The sequence below is a fragment of the Bicyclus anynana genome, chromosome 13 (genome assembly GCF_947172395.1).
Source record: "Bicyclus anynana chromosome 13, ilBicAnyn1.1, whole genome shotgun sequence".
NCBI lineage: Eukaryota > Metazoa > Arthropoda > Insecta > Lepidoptera > Nymphalidae > Bicyclus > Bicyclus anynana.
Genome location: NC_069095.1, coordinates 4,090,601 through 4,112,402, shown reverse-complemented (window position 1 = coordinate 4,112,402; position 21,802 = coordinate 4,090,601). Strand labels below are relative to the sequence as shown.

General features: G+C 34.6%; 3 protein-coding genes and 1 non-coding gene across 5 annotated transcripts; 2 read left to right on the top strand and 2 right to left on the bottom strand.

Moving 5' to 3' along the window:
- Window positions 1-364: 364 nt before the first annotated feature.
- LOC112057944 (CAAX prenyl protease 1 homolog) lies at window positions 365-2,977 on the bottom strand. The gene is made up of 2 exons (XM_024098562.2): window positions 2,743-2,977; window positions 365-2,379 (listed from the first exon to the last, which is right to left on the bottom strand). Exons 1-2 carry the CDS (start codon window positions 2,830-2,832, stop codon window positions 1,141-1,143), a joined length of 1,329 nt encoding a protein of 442 aa, XP_023954330.1. The 5' UTR covers window positions 2,833-2,977; the 3' UTR covers window positions 365-1,140.
- A 123-nt stretch (window positions 2,978-3,100) lies between these two features.
- LOC112048021 (uncharacterized) lies at window positions 3,101-10,202 on the bottom strand. 2 transcript variants are annotated; one of them, XM_052885078.1, is made up of 3 exons: window positions 9,582-10,202; window positions 9,422-9,502; window positions 3,101-9,096 (listed from the first exon to the last, which is right to left on the bottom strand). In XM_052885078.1, exon 3 carries the CDS (start codon window positions 8,485-8,487, stop codon window positions 7,213-7,215), a length of 1,275 nt encoding a protein of 424 aa, XP_052741038.1. In that variant the 5' UTR covers window positions 8,488-9,096; window positions 9,422-9,502; window positions 9,582-10,202; the 3' UTR covers window positions 3,101-7,212. The 2 variants fall into 2 exon arrangements, with proteins under 2 accessions (XP_052741038.1, XP_023941123.2); XM_024085355.2 differs by lacking the exon at window positions 9,422-9,502.
- A 1,386-nt stretch (window positions 10,203-11,588) lies between these two features.
- LOC112057946 (partner of bursicon) lies at window positions 11,589-13,309 on the top strand. The gene is made up of 3 exons (XM_024098564.2): window positions 11,589-11,875; window positions 12,232-12,356; window positions 12,967-13,309. Exons 1-3 carry the CDS (start codon window positions 11,761-11,763, stop codon window positions 13,135-13,137), a joined length of 411 nt encoding a protein of 136 aa, XP_023954332.1. The 5' UTR covers window positions 11,589-11,760; the 3' UTR covers window positions 13,138-13,309.
- A 1,188-nt stretch (window positions 13,310-14,497) lies between these two features.
- On the top strand, window positions 14,498-14,616 carry LOC112057959 (5S ribosomal RNA). The gene has a single exon (XR_002887747.1). It is a non-coding gene; the product is annotated as a 5S ribosomal RNA (ribosomal RNA).
- Window positions 14,617-21,802: the final 7,186 nt, after the last annotated feature.

The following is a 21,802-nucleotide window of genomic DNA, read 5'->3' as shown; positions in this document are numbered from 1 at the left end:
TGGATGACTCATCAGTCGTGTTTTATACTATTGCGAGACTCTGTCAATCTCTTCGTAGACAGTTTCCACCTTTAGTTGCTCATGAATCTCGTTATTCTTTATAAACCACGGAACACCACAGATCCTTCTCAAAATTAGGTTTTGGGTCCTTTGCAGGATGGATATGTTAAGAGTTACTGGAACTTCCCCAGAGCTTGATGCCATACATTTATTTATATTAAATCATAAATTTAAAACGGCTCGTTTTTGTTTTGAAACAATAATAATTAATTCATAATTATTCTATTATCTCCAACTTATTCAAGTATTTGTTTTACAGAAAAACTAAAACAAAAAATGAAACTAGAAACAAAACTATAAATGGTATGATACAAAAGTTTTATTCTTATATAAGTGATTGACAACCAAACTCCTTTTACATTTAAGTTTTGTATTGGGTAACAAATTTATCTTACATAAATTGTATACTGCTAGATAACTAAAAAAATAAAAATTATTTTGGTACAAAATATTATTTTTTAAATGCTTTTAAATATGCTTATTGATAGTTTTAGTATATCATAATTAATATTATGTTAATGTAACTTAATCCTGCAATCATCAATAGTGTTATAAAACATCTGTTTTTCCATAACTATGACATTGATTTGTGCAGATTCATCTTTTTTTTAATAAATTAATTTATAACCTGACTACATAAATTATTATTGTACAATAATAATTTTAGCAAATCCTTAAGTTAATGCATTTTAGTTTAGTTAATGCATTATGCAGTCTTTAATTTAATACAGTTGCACAAACATTTTAATTAGAAGGTTTTAATACAAAGTTAACAAAGTAGTGCCATCATATTGAGCAAGACATATTTTAATGGAAATACATTTTAAATATATGAAACTAAAATATGTTAACTACAGTAGTGATTTCATCTGCTTAAAGTTGTCTTGTAATTAATTGAAATGTTTGTTCACAATTTTAAATGAATGTTAGAATTCTGTTAAATATCTCTGTAATCAGATTATACATTAAAATCATAAATATCTATATTATCATAGGTATGCATTAAATGCATTTTATATTTGCTACAAAATTGTTGTACTGTTTAAAAATAAATGCATTACCTTTTTAATAATGTTGTAACTAATCCTGTTTTGCACTGGCAGTTTGATTTTTTATATTTTCAATTCTATGCAACAAAGTTGGATGAGAGTGATACCAGGCAGAGTAGATCTTATCATAAATAGGATAATCTAAATTGTCTTTGCCCAATTTAATAAGGGCGGACCTTAGTTCTGTTGGATAGTTAAGGGATACAGCAAAGTTGTCAGCCTCAAACTCAAATTTCCTGGACAAAGCAGTAGCAAAGAATGACAGCAGAGAATTATATGGTGCAAGAATCAACTGCAGGACTACTATTAGACCAATGATAACAGGCTCCTTCCCTGGGGGGAAGCCCAAAGTTGTGTACAATAAAGAGTATTTGAAGAGGAACCCAAATGCTGAGAATAGAAGTAGCAAGTTTACTTCGGTGAGTGCAATAGACTTATAAATGTGACTACATTTCCAGTGGCCCAGTTCATGAGCCAATACTCCCAAAATTTCATTTTCAGTACAACCTGTGGTAACATTTTTTACTTCATCATGTTTATGTAACAGAGTATCAAACAGTACAATTCTTTTAGCACCAAACAATCCACTGAAGTATGCATTACTGTGTGCAGATCGTTTTGAACCTTCTACAATGTAAATTTGAGATAGAGGGAAATTGAGTCTCGATGCAAGATTTTCTATACCTTGCCGAAGAGATCCATCAGACAGTGGCCGGAACTTGTCAAACAATGGAGCAATCACTGACGGGTAAATTGTTAATAGTATCAAAGTAGCCACAGTAGTAAATAACCACAGCCAAACTACAAACATATTGCCACCAAGCATAATGATATATATGGAAACAGAGACAATAGGTAATGTTATAACTAGACTCAGGACTAGTGACTTTAGCTGATCCTTTATAAAGAATCCAACAGTTTGTTTGTTAAATCCATGTTTCTCTTCAAGAACAAACGTCCCATAGATAGTAAAAGGCATATTTACAACAAAATTAAATAAAGTAACAAATGTCATAAATATACAACTCAGTATGATTTCTTGATCTGGATTTACGTTCAGAAGTGCTGCAATGTTTTCTGATTTTTGCCAAGCCACAGAAATCCATTTTTTGTACAGTATTAAAGTTGTTAGGGATATACCATAGAATTCCTTAACTATTTTAAATTGTGATTTGTCTGTACCATATAGTTGTGCTTTCTTGAATGATTCTTTATTCAGCATATCCTTCAAGTCTTCTGGGATAGTGTCATTAGTCTTGTATATCTTCAACTAAAAAGATAAAATGAGTTATACAAACGTTACTCAAATCATAATTACTTTATCTTTGTGGATGCATTTAATATGGAATAGGCATAACTTGTACAAGCGAATTGCGATTCAAACAAGAGAGTATACTTAATCAATCTAATTTAAGAATAGATAACAATAAGTTGGTGTAATTATCGACCAGTCCAAGAGTTCAATCAAATCAAACAATGCATATTTATAGGTTAAAACGGATGTTGGTAAGTTATTTTTACTGGAAAATTTAACACATTCATATTGTTTAAAAGCTGGATATGTAGAATATTAACAAAATTATCAGGTTTATAAACTATTTGTGTTCTAAATACTAGTTGGTAAGTACTGTACCTGCCGCAAGGAAAGGTATAGCTCCCATAGATATTCCACCCAAGAAAATAATATTATTAAGAACAGCAATAGATTCTCGTCGATCACCATGTTTATTGAGGTATTTCGTTCAAAATATGTGATAGTGGTAGTTAAGTAAAAACTATAATTGTAAATTAACTGTAATGATTGATAATTTCAATTCAATTCAATTTTTGATTTTATGGCATTGATAATTTCGGCATTCGGCACAGTGTTACCAACTCTCAAAAATATTTACCCCTAAAGTTCGTGTCAAAAACCCCTAAAATCGCCATAATTATTGAGTTGTCCCCCTAAAAAATATATTAATTCTTTTTGAATTAGAAATAATATGCTGTAATATGGTATTTTTACCCGACTGCAAGAAGGGTTATGTTTTTCGCGCGTATCTTGTATGTATGTATGTATGTAATATTCTTTATTACCTCATATCTTCCAAACCGCTGGACGGATTTTCGTAATTAAGATATCGTTAGATTAGTCTTAATAACCCAAGTGTTCTTAGATAGGTGAAATTTAAAAAATACCAACAAGACGACTGTGAGACGCTATAGACTAAAGGTGAAAAAAAAAATTTTTTTTTGAAAATTGCAACATGGGTATCAAATTCAAGGGCTCTTTGAGAGGATTTCAAAATGGTATATCATGGCCATGTTAAAAAAAAACTACAATTAGAAAAACGTTATTTATTAATTATCTAACAATATACGCGAGGCGGATGACTATGGGTGCGAGGTTTATGAAGTGAAGTTTTAGAACACCTAAAATAGACTAAATTTTATATTGATTATAAAAGTCGGACAAGTGCGAGTCGGATTCACCCACCGAGGGTTCCGTAGATTTTTTTAAAATATTTACTTAACTTCGGTTGGACGTATACATTATCGTACTTTGTAACATGTAAGAAATGTAACAAATAAATCCGAAATTCACCATCTATCTTAACTAAAAAGTGTGTAATAAATATTACAAAATGTAGACGAAAATCATTCTATTCAATATAATAGGCCCCGACTGTTTTCTAATTGCTTTCTACACTTCTGGAAGAGCTTGTTTTTTTTTGTTTCAGTTTTTGTATCATTTATGCAGTCGGGTTTTTTTATTTGTTTAATTAATTAATTTATTATTGTAAGTTATTTAACACATTATATAATATTTCATCTTCATCTGAAGATTCAGATTTTTTGAAGTCGTACATATTTACATTAAATATGCCGGCGAGTGAGTTATTTTATCGGATAGCAAAATCTAGGTTAATTATTGTGATAATATTAGAATCAGATTTTCATGTAATTGGGTTTTTATTATTTACTGTTTAAATAAATAAGGCTGTAAAAGGTATCCACTATGCCGGACGTGCGGCGTTCGACCAATAGGAAATGATCACGTGACTCTTGTCCAATACCATTGCGTCCAATATGGCGGGTGACCGGTACGCTTAAGAGTGGGGCACCCTCCTCCACTATAGCCTGCTAGTTGAGTAAGTCAGTTGTAATCGCGATCTCGGAATGGATACTCGTCTTCCATTTGTTTAATAGTAATGGTGCAGTGTTAAAATAGTGATAGTGTTTCGGAACTTTAGTGGGTGAGTTAATAGAAGTAAGTTAGTTACTTAGCTGGAAGGCAACACGAGTGGAGAAAGGGAGTATTAGTATACTGTAAAAGGATCCTTTAACCTTGCTACTAGCGGTTACCAGCCCGCGATTTCACTCTTGGCTGCCTTACTGCCGTACACTAGTTTAATCTTGGTTTACATCTGATAGTATCAGCGCTATACTTGATCAAGTGTAATTAAAGGGTAGAACTGTAGTTGTAAGTTTAATGGTCGTTCCAATAATGACCGATAGTGTTACTTTGTGTATCTGCCGTCCTTGACACATAAAGCTTAGAACCTGGTCTTAGACTACGGCTCCGCCGATATCAGAAGTAGAATATAGTCGATGCCCCGATATCAGATCGTGGGATAAAGAACTGGTGCCCACTACCCGCGTAGGTAGAAAATCTTTGTTCACTATGACAAAGATTGCGACGTAGTTAAAACTACCCTTAAGTAGGCCAATAGTTTTTCATTCCTTTGTTTATCTGGTACGAGAGAGTACTTTTCATAAAAAGAGGGTAACAAATTAATTGAGTATAGTACACAGATACGTTTTACATTACGGTATTGTTAAATTCGAAAGATAATAGTGTGTGAACCGTAATTTCAAGTTTTAAGTAGGGTATGAAAAAAATTTTGATCGTAAATAGTTACAAATTGTGTTTCACGGTATAACCGATAAAACTGTCAGTTTTGATGGTATAAGACGCGAAATCTTAGTGCAGGGATTCCACGTTAATAAGATTGCGTTTTAGTTTAAAATTTGTGATGTTCATGATGGGAATAATTTCATTTGATAACTACCCTCAGTTAATGCTTACCGGTTTTTCTTGTGATAACTAAGTTGGTTTTAAAACAGTTAAATGGTTTTGTCAATTTAATATGACGCACCAACGTCATTGAGTTAAATTGGCCATAGTGTCTGTGATGAAACACTGTTACTCAAGTGTTTTATAACTTTAGTTTTGCGAACGTGTGTTACTACCGTTGATGTTTTAATTCGTTTGATGTCGAAGTATAACTGTGCAAAGATGATCTTATCGGCTCAGTATATAGGAAAGGATGATAGTACATGAGCGTGTAGAACGTGAGTGTTTGCGTTTAGTTTTTATTTGAAATGAAAATAAAACTAAATTGGATAGGAAGTAAAGGACCGCTATCCTTTCGTAATTACAGAAGGTTTCTATAATGATCGAATGTTAAATGGAAATTACAAGTACTCTCATAACAGGCTTTAAAGTTGATCGAATATGAAGTTCCTGTAGGACTAGATAATGACAGTGATGTGGATGTCTGTGAGGATATTAGTGCCTGAACATACCAACATTGGCAAGGTGTAGCTACAGACACCGGACGTGTCGCTTCCAATCTTTAAACCTTGGAATAATGAGCGTCCGACTATGTGGTGAATGATTTAAATGATCAGTTTGTTGCTAAATGGTTGATCCTGGGAGAAGAGTGTCGTCCTAACTAATCAAGATTGATTAGGTGGTGGGCACACGTCTTGGTCCCAGAGGGTAGACGAATTATGTCGTCCGAGTCACATCCTGCCGAGGATTGACTTGTCTCACTGTAACAAAGACGAAATATGTCGTCCGAGCCACACCCCTTCAGTGAGTCCGCTTGTCACTGTGATGTATTTAGCATCTGTCTGACGAAAGCTTGTCGTCCAAGTTGGGTCCATTCGGATGGGCCGACTTGTCCTGGACAGTTGCTAGCTGTAAGAGAGACGAACTGTGTCGTCCGAGTCATATCCTGTTGAGGATTGGCTTGTCTAGCTGTAGCGAAGACGAATCGTATCGTCCGGGTCATATCCTACAAGGATTGGCTTGTCTCGCTGTAACGTAGACGAATCGTGTCGTCCGGGTCATATCCTGCCAAGGATTGGCTTGTCTCTGGGCCATGTTGACCATAGTGAGATGGTGGCTGGTCGTGGGGAAATTTGAGGCTAGTGTTATGATAGAACTGGAGTTTACCTGACTTGATGCAATGATTAGACATGACGTTAAATAATTCAGTAAAATCAATAAAGTCTCTCAATGTCAGAATGGACGAGCAGTAGTAGAAGGGTTTCAACTGTGGTTTAATGTTAATGGTAATAATCAGATAAATCGCCCGAGGACGTGCGATCGTCAGAATGGCCGTGCCGGCGAGTGAGTTATTTTATCGGATAGCAAAATCTAGGTTAATTATTGTGATAATATTAGAATCAGATTTTCATGTAATTGGGTTTTTATTATTTACTGTTTAAATAAATAAGGCTGTAAAAGGTATCCACTATGCCGGACGTGCGGCGTTCGACCAATAGGAAATGATCACGTGACTCTTGTCCAATACCATTGCGTCCAATATGGCGGGTGACCGGTACGCTTAAGAGTGGGGCACCCTCCTCCACTATAGCCTGCTAGTTGAGTAAGTCAGTTGTAATCGCGATCTCGGAATGGATACTCGTCTTCCATTTGTTTAATAGTAATGGTGCAGTGTTAAAATAGTGATAGTGTTTCGGAACTTTAGTGGGTGAGTTAATAGAAGTAAGTTAGTTACTTAGCTGGAAGGCAACACGAGTGGAGAAAGGGAGTATTAGTATACTGTAAAAGGATCCTTTAACCTTGCTACTAGCGGTTACCAGCCCGCGATTTCACTCTTGGCTGCCTTACTGCCGTACACTAGTTTAATCTTGGTTTACATCTGATAGTATCAGCGCTATACTTGATCAAGTGTAATTAAAGGGTAGAACTGTAGTTGTAAGTTTAATGGTCGTTCCAATAATGACCGATAGTGTTACTTTGTGTATCTGCCGTCCTTGACACATAAAGCTTAGAACCTGGTCTTAGACTACGGCTCCGCCGATATCAGAAGTAGAATATAGTCGATGCCCCGATAAATAGATTTAACATTTTATTGGATGGATTAAATGTTGTACAAGATCCACCATTTCGACTTAATGAAAATCGGACCATCATGATGCTTTGCAACATTTTAATAGATAGTCTATTCCGCAACTTATTTTTAACGACATTATAGACAGAGAATGCACGTTCGACACTCGCGTTTGAAATCGGAACAGTGGCAAATGCTAATCCGAATTTTGAAATATTTTCAAAACGTTTACAGCCAGCTGCGTCACAATCGTTATAAACTTCAAAGTAAAAATCAGCTGAAGAAGAAGTATTCGTCCATATTTTATTACTTAATTGGTACCACTCAGACTCGATATCATTTTTCTTGCCATAAACATGAGTTCGCTGAATGTAATTCAATAGTGGTTTTATATCGGGTTTGACTTGAGATGTAGCAACTCTTGGGTGCAAATCGGCAACTGTTTTTAACAGTGATAAATTATCCGGAAGCCTTTTCTGAATCTGCTCGGCCAGAGAACATAAAAAGTTTTTGCATCGTTCCCTGACATCCAACAGATCCTTTTCTTCGAGTTCTCGTGATATGCTATGAAAGTCAAAACCAAAATACATTGATGCTGTATGCATCAGATGTTCACGGAAATTAAATTCTATCAGTTCAGAGTCCACCAATTTTTCCAATTGTGAAGGCACAATAAGTCTTTTTAGCAAATTTTTATATAACAAAAACAAATCCTCAAACAATTTGTTAGGTTCAACATTGTTAGTTTGAAAAAGTAAGTTTAATTGTATCACATGTTTTAATTCATTTTGTAGAAATATCAACAAAGCTTTAAAAGGATGCCTCCGCATGATATCATAAAGCTGTTCCGCCATGAAACATTTATCATCAGATTTTGCAATAGAAAAAAGCAGCTTCAACTCCTTCCACTGCTCCAATATTGTTTTGATAGCATGGTAACGAGCGAGCCAGCGAGTTCCGCTAAGTCCTTGAATTTTTTTCGGGTCATTGTTATTATTCATGGTTTCGTATAGTGTTCTGTAATACTCCAAACGCTTAGGGCTGTAAGAAAACCAGTTATGGCTTTCCCTTACAAGAAATTCTAATTGGCGTGGTAATGATTCAGCCGCCTTTTCCGCGCATAAATGCAAAGAATGGCAAACACATTTGACAATAATTAAATCAGGCAGTTCTTTTTTAAAAATACTAGTCACCGAGTTATGTTTTCCAACCATTACGTTAGCTCCATCAACGCCTATTCTGACCATATTTTCCAAGTTTTATGCCATCCTCTTTAAGTTGATTAACAATTGCCTCATGTACACTTTTTGCATCACATTCTATTAGTTGTATTATTCGGTAAAAAGTTGTAACAACTTGCTTTTCCTTGTGTGAAAGAAAGCGAATCATAATACATAACACTTTTTGTGACGAAAGATCAGTACTTTCATCTATTATAATAGAGTAAGGAAAATCTCCTATATCTTCAACTAAAGCTTCGAGCATCGATGGACCAAGTACATTTTTTATGAGCATTGAACACTTAGTTCGATGAATTTTAAGGTTTTTTAGAGCATCTGATGAAGGATCTAATTGAGGGAGTAAACTAATCATATGATCTACAGTTAACAAGGAACAGTGCTCGGCGATAAAGGCAGCGATTTTCAACTCGGCAACTTTTGTGCTTTCTGGCAAGGCTGGTTTATATACTTCAGAAATAGATTTATATGATTTAGCTGATGTTTCCCAGGCTGTGGCTTTTTTATGTTTTTCAGTTTTAGCGTGACTAACCAAGTCCTTTTTGTGGGCTTTTAACACAACACGGCAATATTTACAAGTCGCCAATGTCGCACTCGTAGGATCTGGTGCAAGCCAACCTGCAATAAAAACATAAATTGTAAATAACTTGATTGAATTATGAATTGAATGGCACATTATGATATATGTATAGTAAGGAAGTATAATGACAAGTATCATGACATGCACAACATGCTTCGATTTTGGTGAAAAATAGGGAAACATTCAACCATGGCAACACCAACACCACTCATTTAATTTAACAAAAGGCCAAACCGCCAAAGCAGCCAAAAGCTAAATTGTTTAAAAAACAATAAATTATGTTTATGTGTCCAAATCCAAATTGAAAAAGCCACAATCTTAACACTAACCGACTCATCCAGTCCAACAACATATTATATATACCTTTTAAATTTTACTGAAGAACGAGTACTGCCTAGTGCCGTACAGCCGTAGTTATACTATTGACGCCGATACTTCATACTACTATTGTGAAAAATCATAAATATTGAATTGAATTGTCTGTTTATAAGTTACAAAAATGCTATGAAATCTACCTATTTACCTTTTAGATCTGGATCTGTTTCCCAAGTTTTCGTGTACTTTTGACTGTACGTTTTTTTACATTTATTTTCCTTATTCATCATTAACACATTTCTTGTTGACACACAATGCAAACCAAATCGAAATGACAATCGTCGTACTTAAGATAGGTCTTTGATTTTTTGGCGGTAGCCGATAATCTTATCCCAGTCCCACAAACATCAAAAAAAATCCTAACTCTTATAGCTTCGATTGTGATCACAGACGACAAATGAAGTCTGTGATCTGTGATGTGAAAAAATAAAAATTTTAGACAACCTCTCCGCCATAAAGCACAGACAATAAATAGACTGCCAGTAACTGGTGCCAGTATTGCCGCCAGTCACAACAGATTATATTTAATACGCACTAGAAGTCGTTCTATGTCGCTAAGTCAAGAAATAAATATTAATATTATCAATTTTAAAATACTGAGGAGTCAAAAAATCCCTAAAAATACCCCTAAAAAATTCTGACCCCTAAAAAAATCCCATTTCATTTTTTTACCCCCTAAATCTGGGGGGAAAACCCCTAAGTTGGGAACCGTGATTCGGCAAAACTTTGACAACAAAAAGTTGACAATGACAGCTAATCTGTCAAATCGAAATGCAGTGACGTATTATACTACAGAGCATAAATAATGTATACTCTGCTACAGACTACAGAGCAAAGAATTTAAACTCCAAGTCATTCAATAACTCGGTGTACCATTCAAATAATAAGTTACTACGTCGTTTTTCGTCGTATTTACGTAACTATGATAAATATTTATGATCCGTATTTACGTAACTATGATATTTATTTCAACGAAATTAACAAAATAATTATTGTTTTTCTATTTATTTTAAATGGTAACTCAGTTAGCTACCAGAATCAAGAATCGTTTTCGTATATTTTATAATGAAAAAGTTGATCGTCTCATCGAAATGAAGCTACTCACGAAAAATTAGCTTGTTAATAATCAAGTGTACCTACAAAATGTTCGAATGATCCTTGACTTACTACTACGATTACGTATTTTAAAATGCAAGGATAGATAAAGGTGTAATAACCATGTAACAAACATGGTCATTTGAATTACTTTGTATGAAAACATAGAAAGTTTTTTTTAGTAGAAAAAAAGTTAGTTAAGCGGTTCGGCTTCTTTAAGTAAACTTGTCACACCTTGAAGTTATGGAAAATACTTCGCAACATCCTATAATATCGATTCTATAGAAACGGTTTTTATAATGCGTTAGATTATTGATCGTAAAGAAGACATCTATCAGTTATTTGAAGAATCCTCATATTACGCCTAACAAGTTAGCCCGCTTCCATCTTAGATTGCATCATCACTTCTCATCATGCATCAGGTGAGATTGCATTGCAGTCAAGGGCTAACTTATGAAGAATAAAAAAAAATATTTTAGGTACCTACTAGGTAACTGTACAAAGATACATGCTACTTTGGAGAATCATGGGCTAGTTTTTAACCGACTTCAAAAAAATAACGAGTGCTCAATTCGACGCGTACCTACTTAGGTATGTTTTTTTTTTAGTCGTGAACATTTCATCTTCTAGGGATAAAATACAATACTCGTACTATATAGTAATTCATAACATTGCTGGATCTATCTATTAATGTCATGTACTTATTTTTAAATGGATTAGAAGCTATAAGAAAATGAAATACAAGTAAGCTGGTAATTCAATTAATACGTAGGTCATTCCTAAAATATTTTGCGTGTCTAATGGGCCGTACAGACTACTTTAGTATTTTAGTCGAGTATGAACAATTTTAGGATTTACCGTCCAAAAATTGTTCGAACTAGGCCTAATGCTTACACAAGGTAGGTACGTAGTATGTAACTATATTATGAACATTAAATCTCGATATGTACCAACATTCTTTATATAGTTTCTTTTAAAAGTTGTAACGTTTCTGATAATTCATGCCTATTAGTCTAGTGGTAAAACAAGACATCTTACTTAATCCGAGATCGCCTGCTGGCTAACATGACGAAGGCGTTATTATCACAAATATAAATATATGTAACATTATAGTAAACGTTCCATATAAAAGGGGGAATATGATCAGGATTGGCACAGTCTGAACTGCACTGTGTCGCAGTTAGACACAGTTTCTAACAGAATATTAGTAAAAAAAATCACTAAATTTAATAATGGCGTTGTTTTTTAAAAGTTCGTATTGTATGTTAATGTTTTTAGTAGCGGTTACCAAATGTTATTCTGATGAAAATTGTGAAACTTTGCCAACAGAAATTCACGTAACCAAAGGTATATAAAAGTGATATTTAATTATAAGTGTTCTTACAAAACTGAGTAGACCTATACATAATTATTTAGGTGATACTCTCTGAGTTAAAAACAGGCTGTATTTTTAGCGATCGTCAGAAAAATAGCTATTATCTATGACCTTACAACTATTGCTATTTAATGTAGGATCTTATTAAGTCATAGCATCATATAAGCCTTTTCCCAAGTCTTCAAGATTTTTTTTTTTTTATCTTTATTTTAGGGAGCTGAGTCTTCAAGATTGCATCTAAACAATTAACTTGTCAGACGTAATCTAAGCCCATTAGATTAGATTGTATTTATGACACAATAGACAATGGATTCTTCTTTTCTTTCAGAGGAGTATGACGATATGGGAAGTTTAGTAAGAGCGTGCAGCGGAGAGGTCATGGTTAACAAATGTGAAGGAATATGCAACAGCCAGGTCCAACCATCGGTCGTTACACCTACAGGCTTTTTGAAGGTAAAAATGATGGGTTGTGAAATTGGTAAAAAAGTATGTTATGGAAAGACTTCCAAATTCATCCACATTGGAAAGCCTTCTCTTCTCAGCATACTGATGGTGGTAGAGTCTTTACAAATACTTAGTCAAACTTGACGTCTCAAAAGTGCCTTAACTTAAAACGAATTTTGAAGTGAACCGCTGTGTACCGTAACGCGTTACGACGCCACTCTGGCTTCCCTTTCTGTCACGCGTGCAGTAGGTTTAAGTTATCACTTCTGCCGAGCGTACCGAGACGCACACGTTTTTTTTGTTTAGATTTTTTGAGCTATCTTATTTTATTAATACGTCGTGAAACTCCATAATAGTCCAAAAAACAAGAGAATATTTGCTGAAAATCGCAAGAACTCATTTTTTGACCTAGAATATTTTTTTAAGGAGAAAGATAGAGAACTTTCAAATTTTATTTTGATTCATATTTTAAAAAATCTTACTGATTTTCAGCTTGGTGGAAATTATGTCTAAATTGATCAGACTATAAGTAGCGAAATTATAATAAGAATTTTTAATTCTAGTTCAGATTCTTTTTTTCTTCTTGGGTGTTTCTAATTCGTCATTTTATTTCGTACAGGAATGTTTTTGCTGCAAAGAAAACTATTTGAGAGAACGTCTGGTCACGTTAGTCCACTGCTACGACTCCGACGGCATGAGACTTGAAGACGACGAGCGAGCCATAATGGAGATTCGACTGAGAGAACCCGCCGAATGCCGTTGCTCTAAATGCGGAGATTATAGCCGATAAGAAACCGAAATGATAGTTTATAACCAAACGACATACGTTATTATAATACATCGAGTTGTTGAATGTTGGAATCTTGTAAATATTATTACTGAACGCTAAATCATGGTCAAGGCTTTTATAGTTATTGTTTTTATAAATATACGGGGAAATGTCTGTTGAAATAAATTGTGAAACTGAATGTTTAATATTTATTATAAGATACCCACTCGTTCCCTGATACAATAAAATTTATCAACAATGTTATATATGTACCTAGGTACATTCTACAAATCTACTTTTTTGAAATAGGTACGTAGTTTACGATAGAAATTAAAAAAGTGTCTAGCTTAATTAACTTTCAATATCTATACAATACCTACTAATATTATAAAGAGGAAAGCTTTGATTGTTTGTTTGTTTGTAACTAAATCGATTTGAAAAATTCTTATACTTTTGGCTTTCGGTAAGCTAAACTACCCCAGGGTTCTATATTATATCCCCATATTCCTACGGGAACTGTAACCACGCGGTAGAAACAGTGTGGCGACGGCTAGTTTAAAATATCTCTAATCCTTAAGTTGTCAACCTCATAGAAAGAGCCAATAATTACAATTTAAAAAGGCGAATGCCTACCGGCCCATACAACGTCGGCCCAGCGAACCAAGGTATACCCCCATATAAAAGTATATTATGGAGATGATTGTTTATGATGCATAAATAAGGATAATGAGGAAGGTTAATAAATTGGCTTAATAAAATGCATGTTTCTTGAAGAAAACTACATTTTTTTTGACACTCTTCTCGGGCAAAATGTTCGTCGGTATACCAAAGCGGTGGAGTAACATTTGAAGCTGTATTATATTTTCCTCATATTATCTTTCAAAGTTCTATCTAACGATACACATTATGAGATAAACAACTAACGAGTATATAAAAAATCATCCCATACCAGCAGGGCTAGCATGGGCAAGGGATAATCTATCCACGGGGAGAGGATAAAACGTTTATCCCCCACACTCGTTTTATCCACTCTCCGAGCATGAAGGAAGGTCCTCTAAAAATGTTTTTGAAGATTTTATCTATTTTGACTTTGAATTGAATTGAATTTGAATAGGTTAGTTGACACTTTTTTAAACACAGACTCGAATTTAAACCTTTTTTTTTAAGTCGGTTAATAAAACTAATAGGTATGTAGAACGAGAGCCTGCTGTAGCCTGTAGGCAGACAAATAGCTCATATTATGGTGGCTATTAAATCTGTCAGCGTAACTCTGAAAATGAATAAAATCCCCGTTTGATGGAAATCGTATCCTAAGTTTAAATTATCACACTACGCTAAACCGATAAATAATATTTTTATGCTGTATTTTGGTTACAATGTCGCCAACGTCCATACCATGTTGAATACACCGGTTCTCGTCCGATCACCGAAGTTAAGCAACATCGGGCGCGGTCAGTACTTGGATGGGTGACCGCCTGGGAACACCGCGTGATGTTGGCTTTTTTTACTTTTGATAAACTACCCTCCTCCCAACTTGTATTAATAGCGAGGTTATTACAGGTTATTACTAACCAGCTGTTTTTTACTGTTACTTAATTAATAGTTATACAACGTAACAGTTACAATGTCCTGTCCAAAAATTAACTTTTTTTTTTTATTCTTTACAAGTTAGCCCTTGACTACAATCTCACCTGATGGTAAGTGATGATGCAATCTAAGATGGAAGCGGGCTAACTTGTTAGGAGGAGGATGAAAATCCACACCCCTTTCGGTTTCTACACGGTATCGTACCGGAACGATAATTCGCTTGGCGGTACGTCTTTGCCGGTAGGGTGGTAACTAGCCACGGCGGAAGCCTCCCACCAGCCAGACCTAGACCAATTAAGAAAATCTCAAGCGGCCCAGCCGGGGATCGAACCCAGGACCTTCGTCTTGTAAATCCACCGCGCACGTGGCACACACCGCACCACGGAGGCCGCCAAATAATAATCAGTTGTACAAAATGTTCTACGGAACCCGGACTACTACGTGCATGGGATAAATTTTTGTTTACTCGTTAGTCGTTTATCTCATAGAGTGGGGGTGTATTATCTATGGTGTGGGGTATCGTTACCGTTAGATAGGTTTTTGAAATATATGATGACTTGATGAGGGATTTAGTAGGTACAACTTTTTTTCAATCTATGGATCCCTTTAGATAAGTCATTTGTTCAAAATTCGTACGCAGTCCCCAATTCACAATCACTTAACAATCACTAGGTGTTGGGTCGGGCTATGATATATTAATTCTTTCTTCCAAAAAATTCTCATTAAAATTTTTCAGCCAGAAATTGGGTCATTGGTGGTGTGTGGTAATTCAGAGATCCTATTAGACATAGGACCTTCGAAGACCTTGAAAGTTTTGTTTGCAAATGAATCCTACTGCGTCTTCTAAAAATTTTTTTCTAAAAGACCTAAGATCCGCCGCGTGACGCAGTGGATAGTGACCCTGCTTTCTGCGTCCACGGCCGTGGGTTCAATTCCCACAACTGGAAAATATTTGTGTGATGAGCATGAGTGTTTTCCAGTGTCTGTGTGTATTTATACATTATATAAGTATTTATATGTAGTATACAATTGTATATTAATATTAAAATATCAGGGAGAGGGCGCGACCGTCGCCACGTAAACACAGTGTCTCGACAAATAATTGTTTAAAAAATAGTTATACGTCTCAATTTCAAAATGTTTTATTCAAAATACAGTTAGTGTACTACAGTGGATCGATAAAAGTGTTGGTAGCCAAAACAGTGTCGTAAAACAGTGAAAAATCAAACTTGCAACCGCGACAACTTAACGAACTAATTATGTGCAAATATAACAAAGAAAACATCCAGTGATAAACATACACAAGTTCTAAGTACTGTGATAATAACAATAACCAAAACTGTGAATAGAAATTAGTCAAAATTTCGAACTGTACACAGTGAAGTGAAGTTTCAATTACGCTTACATCATCATAGTTCACAAATCGCTTCCAAGGTCATTGCACTGTTGACATTGAAATCTAGCACAATCATCACTTCAACGATTAGCGCCATCTGTTGTCGGGCAGAATTGTTGAAGGAAGATCAATCAATTCTCAGGAACAGAACCACAATTTATCTCTAATTGAAATTGCAGCGCCACCTTGTAACGAGTGGAAACAGCTCGAAGGAATTATAGTTGTCTGCTTTGGTTGGAACTTTGAACTTTGATATTTCAAGAAGTAATCAAAGAAACAGCGCCATCTATGGTCAACTGGTAAAAAACTAATTTTTACTTGATACTACAACAACAGCGCCAACATCTGGAAAGAGGTGTCAAACGAAAAAATTAATTCATAACCCAAAAGAAAAAAACCAGTGCTGCCATCTGTAGTTGATTAGTAGAAAATCACATAAAACACTATACCTATAGAATAATTACTATTAAAATATGGAAGAGCTAAAAATTATGTTATTAAAAATTCAAAATGACCTGGACGAACAAAAAAGGGAAATTAAACAGCTTGGTGAAGACATAAACACCAATATTAACCAAAAATTTCAAAAATTAGAAGCAGAGCACACGGAGATATTACAAAAAGTAGAAATACAAGAACAACGCCTAGATCATATAGAGAAACACATCAGAAAACGGAATATTGTGTTTTTCGGAGTATTGGAAACCGAAAAAAGCTATACAATGCTAGAAGAAAATATTTTAAAAATTATTAATAACACAATAAAGGTAAATTGCGAGATGAACGAAATAGAAAGTGTGTTCCGAAAGGGAAAATGGGTTGAAGGTAAAGTTCGCCCAATAATAGTTACTCTGACAACTCTCGGAAAAAAAATTCTTATAATAAAAAACAAAAATAACTTGCACAACACGGATTATTATCTAAAAGAAGATTTCCCCCCTAAGGTACTGGAAAAAAGAAAACTTTTGCAAAAAGAATTAGAAAAGGAAAAACAAAATGGTAACAGGGCTATCATAAAATATGATAAACTCATCGTGTTGGACAAGGAAAACTCGAAACACACACAAAGAAGCACTAGCGCAAACCGAAAAAGAAATCTCTCTCAGTCACCACCTTCAAAAGATAAAGAAAATAAAACTTTCGTGTCAGCAAAAAAGAATAGGGTATCTCTACATGAATATTTGAGAACTAAAGAATCCAGTAACGTCAACCCCTCTCATTCAAAGTATACTCAGAAAAAATAGCAATCAAGCATAGAGAACTCTCTAACCCTCCCACCACGGTTGGTCACCGCGGGAGAGACAGACCAAAACCCTCCAAAACTCAAAACAAATGACTATCTATACATCTGTACATACAATGTAAGGACTCTATCAACCACAGAAAAGTTATTAGAATTATTAAACGCTACAGATCAAATTAAATTCGACATCATCGGACTTTCAGAAACCAGAAGGCAAGGTTGCAACATAGAGGAATATGATAAACACATATTATGTTACTCAGGTGAAATTAAAGGCTTACACGGCGTGGGTTTTCTAATAAAAAAGAAGTATAAACCTAATATACATAGCTTTGTTGGATTTTCCGATAGAGTGGCAATGCTTCAATTAATACTCTACAATAAAACACTTTCTCTTATACAAACATATGCACCTACAGCCGACGCAAATGATCTAGAAGTGGAAAGTTTCTATAACACCCTAACAAAAGCCCAAAATGAAGCTGGAAAGCAATACATTATAATGGGAGACTTTAACTCAAAGATCGGAATACCAAGAAAGCTAGAAAGTCGAATATTAGGTAAATATGGCCAAGGAGAACGGAATGAAAGGGGAGAGCTGTTGATAAGCTATGCACAGGAACATAATATATCAATAATGAATTCGTTCTTCCAAATGAGATCTAACTCAAGATGGACTTGGTGCTCACCGGATGGTAAAACCAAGAACGAAATTGATTTTATCTTAACAAATACACCTAAAATAATCTTCGACGTTGAAATCTTAAACAGGGTAGCCTTTCCTTCTGATCATAGACTTGTACGGGTAAAAGTTTTACTCAAGACAGAAAAGAAAAGCAGAGTTCAATTTTGCTGCAATAAAAAGATTCTGAAACAAGACCATGAGATAAAAGCATACAGAAATTGTCTCATAGAGCACATTATCGACCTAAAATTAGAAAACGAAGACACTGTTCAAAGTTACTACGATAAAATAGAGAAGTACATAAAACATGGCATAACAAACTCAAGCCAAAAAAAGTCCAAGTCCCATGGAAAAGGAACACTAAATGAAAATATCATAACTGTAGAGACAAAACGCTTAATTGAAAGACGTCTGGAACTCCAAACTGCCCACCCAAAAACTCCAGAAATAAAAAAAGAGCTCTCAAAAATATATAGAATAATAAATAACAAAATCAAAGAAGATTACAAAAGTTACCGATACTCAGTAATCGAAAAAAATCTTAAAGAAAGACGTAGTGTGAAACAGGCAAATAAAGAGCTCACATTCAGTAAAACATGGGTGCCTTGTTTGCAAGACAAAAACAAGATCCAAAACAGCAGAAGAGCTATTTTAGAGACAGCGTCTCAGTTCTATAAAGATCTCTATAGTAATAAGTCCGGAACAATCACTTCCTATGTAAAAACTGACCAATATGAGTTTGATAAACTAGTGAGTGAAGAGTGGAATGAGCTTCAGATAATGAACGCAATCAAACGTATGAAAAACGAAAAGAGTACAGGTCCAGACAACATTCCAAACGAAGCGATTAAATATGCTGCTGATCTTTTATTAGGCCCTCTACATAACCTTTTTAATTTAATAAGAAAAGAGGAAACCGTTCCCTATCAATGGGTAGAGTCACATATCACTCTTTTATACAAAAAAGGAGATCCGAAAGATATCAGGAATTACCGCCCAATAAGTTTGATGTGCTGTTTATATAAACTCTTTTCGACTTGTCTCCTTAACCAAATTACCACCCAAATAGATTCCAAACAACCAAAAGAACAAGCTGGTTTCCGTAAAGGGTTTTCCACCATGGATCACATTCATACGGTAGAGCAAATACTTGAAAAATATAAAGAGAACAGAGTGCCACTCTATGTGGCATTTATAGACTACAAAAAAGCTTTTGACACTATTTACCATGACAGTATATGGAAAGCTCTAAAAGACAGCAAAATAAATGAAAACTATATCAATATAATTAAATATATATACAACAAAAGTAAAAGCAGAGTAAAGATGGAGAGCGTTGGACCACCAATCTATATAAACAGAGGCACAAAACAGGGAGACCCACTCTCTCCCAAAATTTTCATTGCAGTACTCGAATCAATATTTGAAAATCTTAATTGGAAAAATAAGGGCATAAAAATCAATGGTTCCCTCCTAACACATTTAAGATTCGCGGATGATCTGATACTCTTTGCAGAAACTAGAAGAGATATGCAATACATGTTAGAAACTCTACATAAGGCTAGTCAAAATGTTGGGCTGGATATAAATGAAGAGAAAACAAAACTAATGACAAACGCTCACACCCTTCCCATATATATTGACAATAAAATCTTAGATTATGTAGAGAAGTATGTTTACCTTGGGAAGCAGATATCTTTTAACCCATACTCTAATGTAGAGGAGGTAAACAGGAGAATAACAATTGCTTGGAACAGATACTGGTCGCTGAAAGAAATTTTTAAAAGCCAACTGCCAGTAAGCCTCAAAAAGACAGCAATGGACTCCTGCGTTCTCCCATGCCTAACATACGGTGCACAAACATGGATTTTCACAAAAAGTGTAAAAACTAAAATAATAGTGTGCCAACGAGCAATGGAACGCAGCCTCTTATGCATTAAAAAATGTCAAAAAATCAAAGCATCAGACATAAGAGCTGAAACGAAAACGCTCGATTTTCTTAAACAAGCACAATCATTAAAATGGAAGTGGGCTGGACATGTGGCTAGACAACAAGATAACAGATGGACTCATAAGGTTACTACATGGAAAGGGCCGCAGGGCAAGAGGAGAAGCGGCAGACCGGTGTCTAGATGGGCTGATGATATAGCAGCCATCGCTGGTAAAGACTGGCAAGAGTCTGCAAAAGATAGAAAAAAATGGTCTGTTTTGGAGGAGGCCTACACCCGAGAGGGTTCTCATCTTCAACCTAACATAATTTTGGAAATTAAAGAATAAGAAAGAAAAAAAAAATACAATAATATGACATAATCTAATAATAATAAATTAAATTGCTAAAAAAAAAAAAAAAACATAAAGACAAAATGAAAATTTACTCATAATGGTATTAAATATATTTTTTGACTTAAATGACTATGTGTGATTATGATAAAGACCCGAGTTCACCGAGTTTCATATAAACGGCGTTTGCAGAACCGGCCCGTCAAATATTAAACATAGTTTGAACAAGGAGCGTTTTTCCCTGTTCACCAGACGCTTTTTGACTCTGGTTTGTAAACCGAGCGATGGAGAACTACGAGTGAACGATTTATGAACAATTTATTTATTATCTATAACAGCATTGCCAACTTGCGAGGAATTCCCCAAATGGCGGGGATTTTATGGGAAATTGCGGTATGTTCTTTCCACAATTTGGGGAGTTTCTGCTTCGATTTGTAGGGATTTAGAAAAATACGTATTGGCAACACCGATTTATTATGTACCATGTCAAATTGACAAATGTTTGTCATTTTGTTATATTTTTTTGTTTCGAAAACGAAGCTGCCTGCATCCAGTGGCATAAAACCTCAAAGCTAAGAAGTGATTTATTTATGAAAGAAAATGAATTATTTCTGAAATGAAAAATAAACTCTTTTATAATTTTACGGGTCCTTTGCATTTTGGTAGTTGAGAAAGTAATCTTCGCGAAACTTGCAAGCGTTACAAAAACATAACCTGCACTTATGTCTGTCAAAGACGTCTTAACCGGGGTATCCACGCTCGGTTGAGATAAACGCCCGATTTACGTCCTTAACCGGCATATGAGCTGTGGTGAACAGGAAATTTGGACTTAACGGCGTTTAACTTATTTAAACGGTTGATTATGTTTAAACGAATGTCGGTGAACTCGAACCTTAGTATGTTAAATGACTAAATGTATTGAATAAATTATATATTTTAGATAAAAAATGTATGCATTAGAATAAATGATTAGATCAGATTATAATTATGTTAAATGACTAGGTATATGCACGGAATAAGAATAGGAAACATGTGTAATTTTAGATTTATTGTTTTAAAATTGTAATTAATTAATTCAATATTCTTTATGATTATGAAAATGCATGGATTATGATTATCTAACGGAATAATTATGTAATGTGTTGTTTTAAAAATTGTGACTTTAAGTTAAATGAATTGTAAAATTTTGTGAAGAAGAGAAAATAAAAGGCTTTATTATTATTATTATTATATTAAAATATCAACTATCTTAGCACCCATAACGCAAGCTACTCTGTATGCTTACTTTGGGTCTAGATAGTGATGTGTATTGTTTAAGTATATTTATTTATTTATATTTATCCTGTACCTACCTACCTCATTAGGAACCATTACCTGAACTGTATTAGGATTCTGTTGTGCGTCTATATTATGTACCTATAACAATCTTGTTATACAGACCGATAAAGAAAAGAAAGATAAGAAGATTCCTACTCTGGAACGCGTAAAACCTAAA

Bases quoted from the DNA above. Each gene is read 5' to 3' on its own strand.
- LOC112048021 (XM_052885078.1), bottom strand. From the start codon at position 8,487: ATGGTCAGAATAGGCGTTGATGGAGCTAACGTAATGGTTGGAAAACAT.
- LOC112057946 (XM_024098564.2), top strand. From the start codon at position 11,761: ATGGCGTTGTTTTTTAAAAGTTCGTATTGTATGTTAATGTTTTTAGTA. The intron at 11,876-12,231 runs GTATATAAAAGT...CTTTTCTTTCAG, and splicing joins AGAAATTCACGTAACCAAAG to AGGAGTATGACGATATGGGA. The intron at 12,357-12,966 runs GTAAAAATGATG...TATTTCGTACAG, and splicing joins CACCTACAGGCTTTTTGAAG to GAATGTTTTTGCTGCAAAGA.
- LOC112057944 (XM_024098562.2), bottom strand. From the start codon at position 2,832: ATGGTGATCGACGAGAATCTATTGCTGTTCTTAATAATATTATTTTCT. The intron at 2,380-2,742 runs GTACAGTACTTA...TTATCTTTTTAG, and splicing joins TATACCTTTCCTTGCGGCAG to TTGAAGATATACAAGACTAA.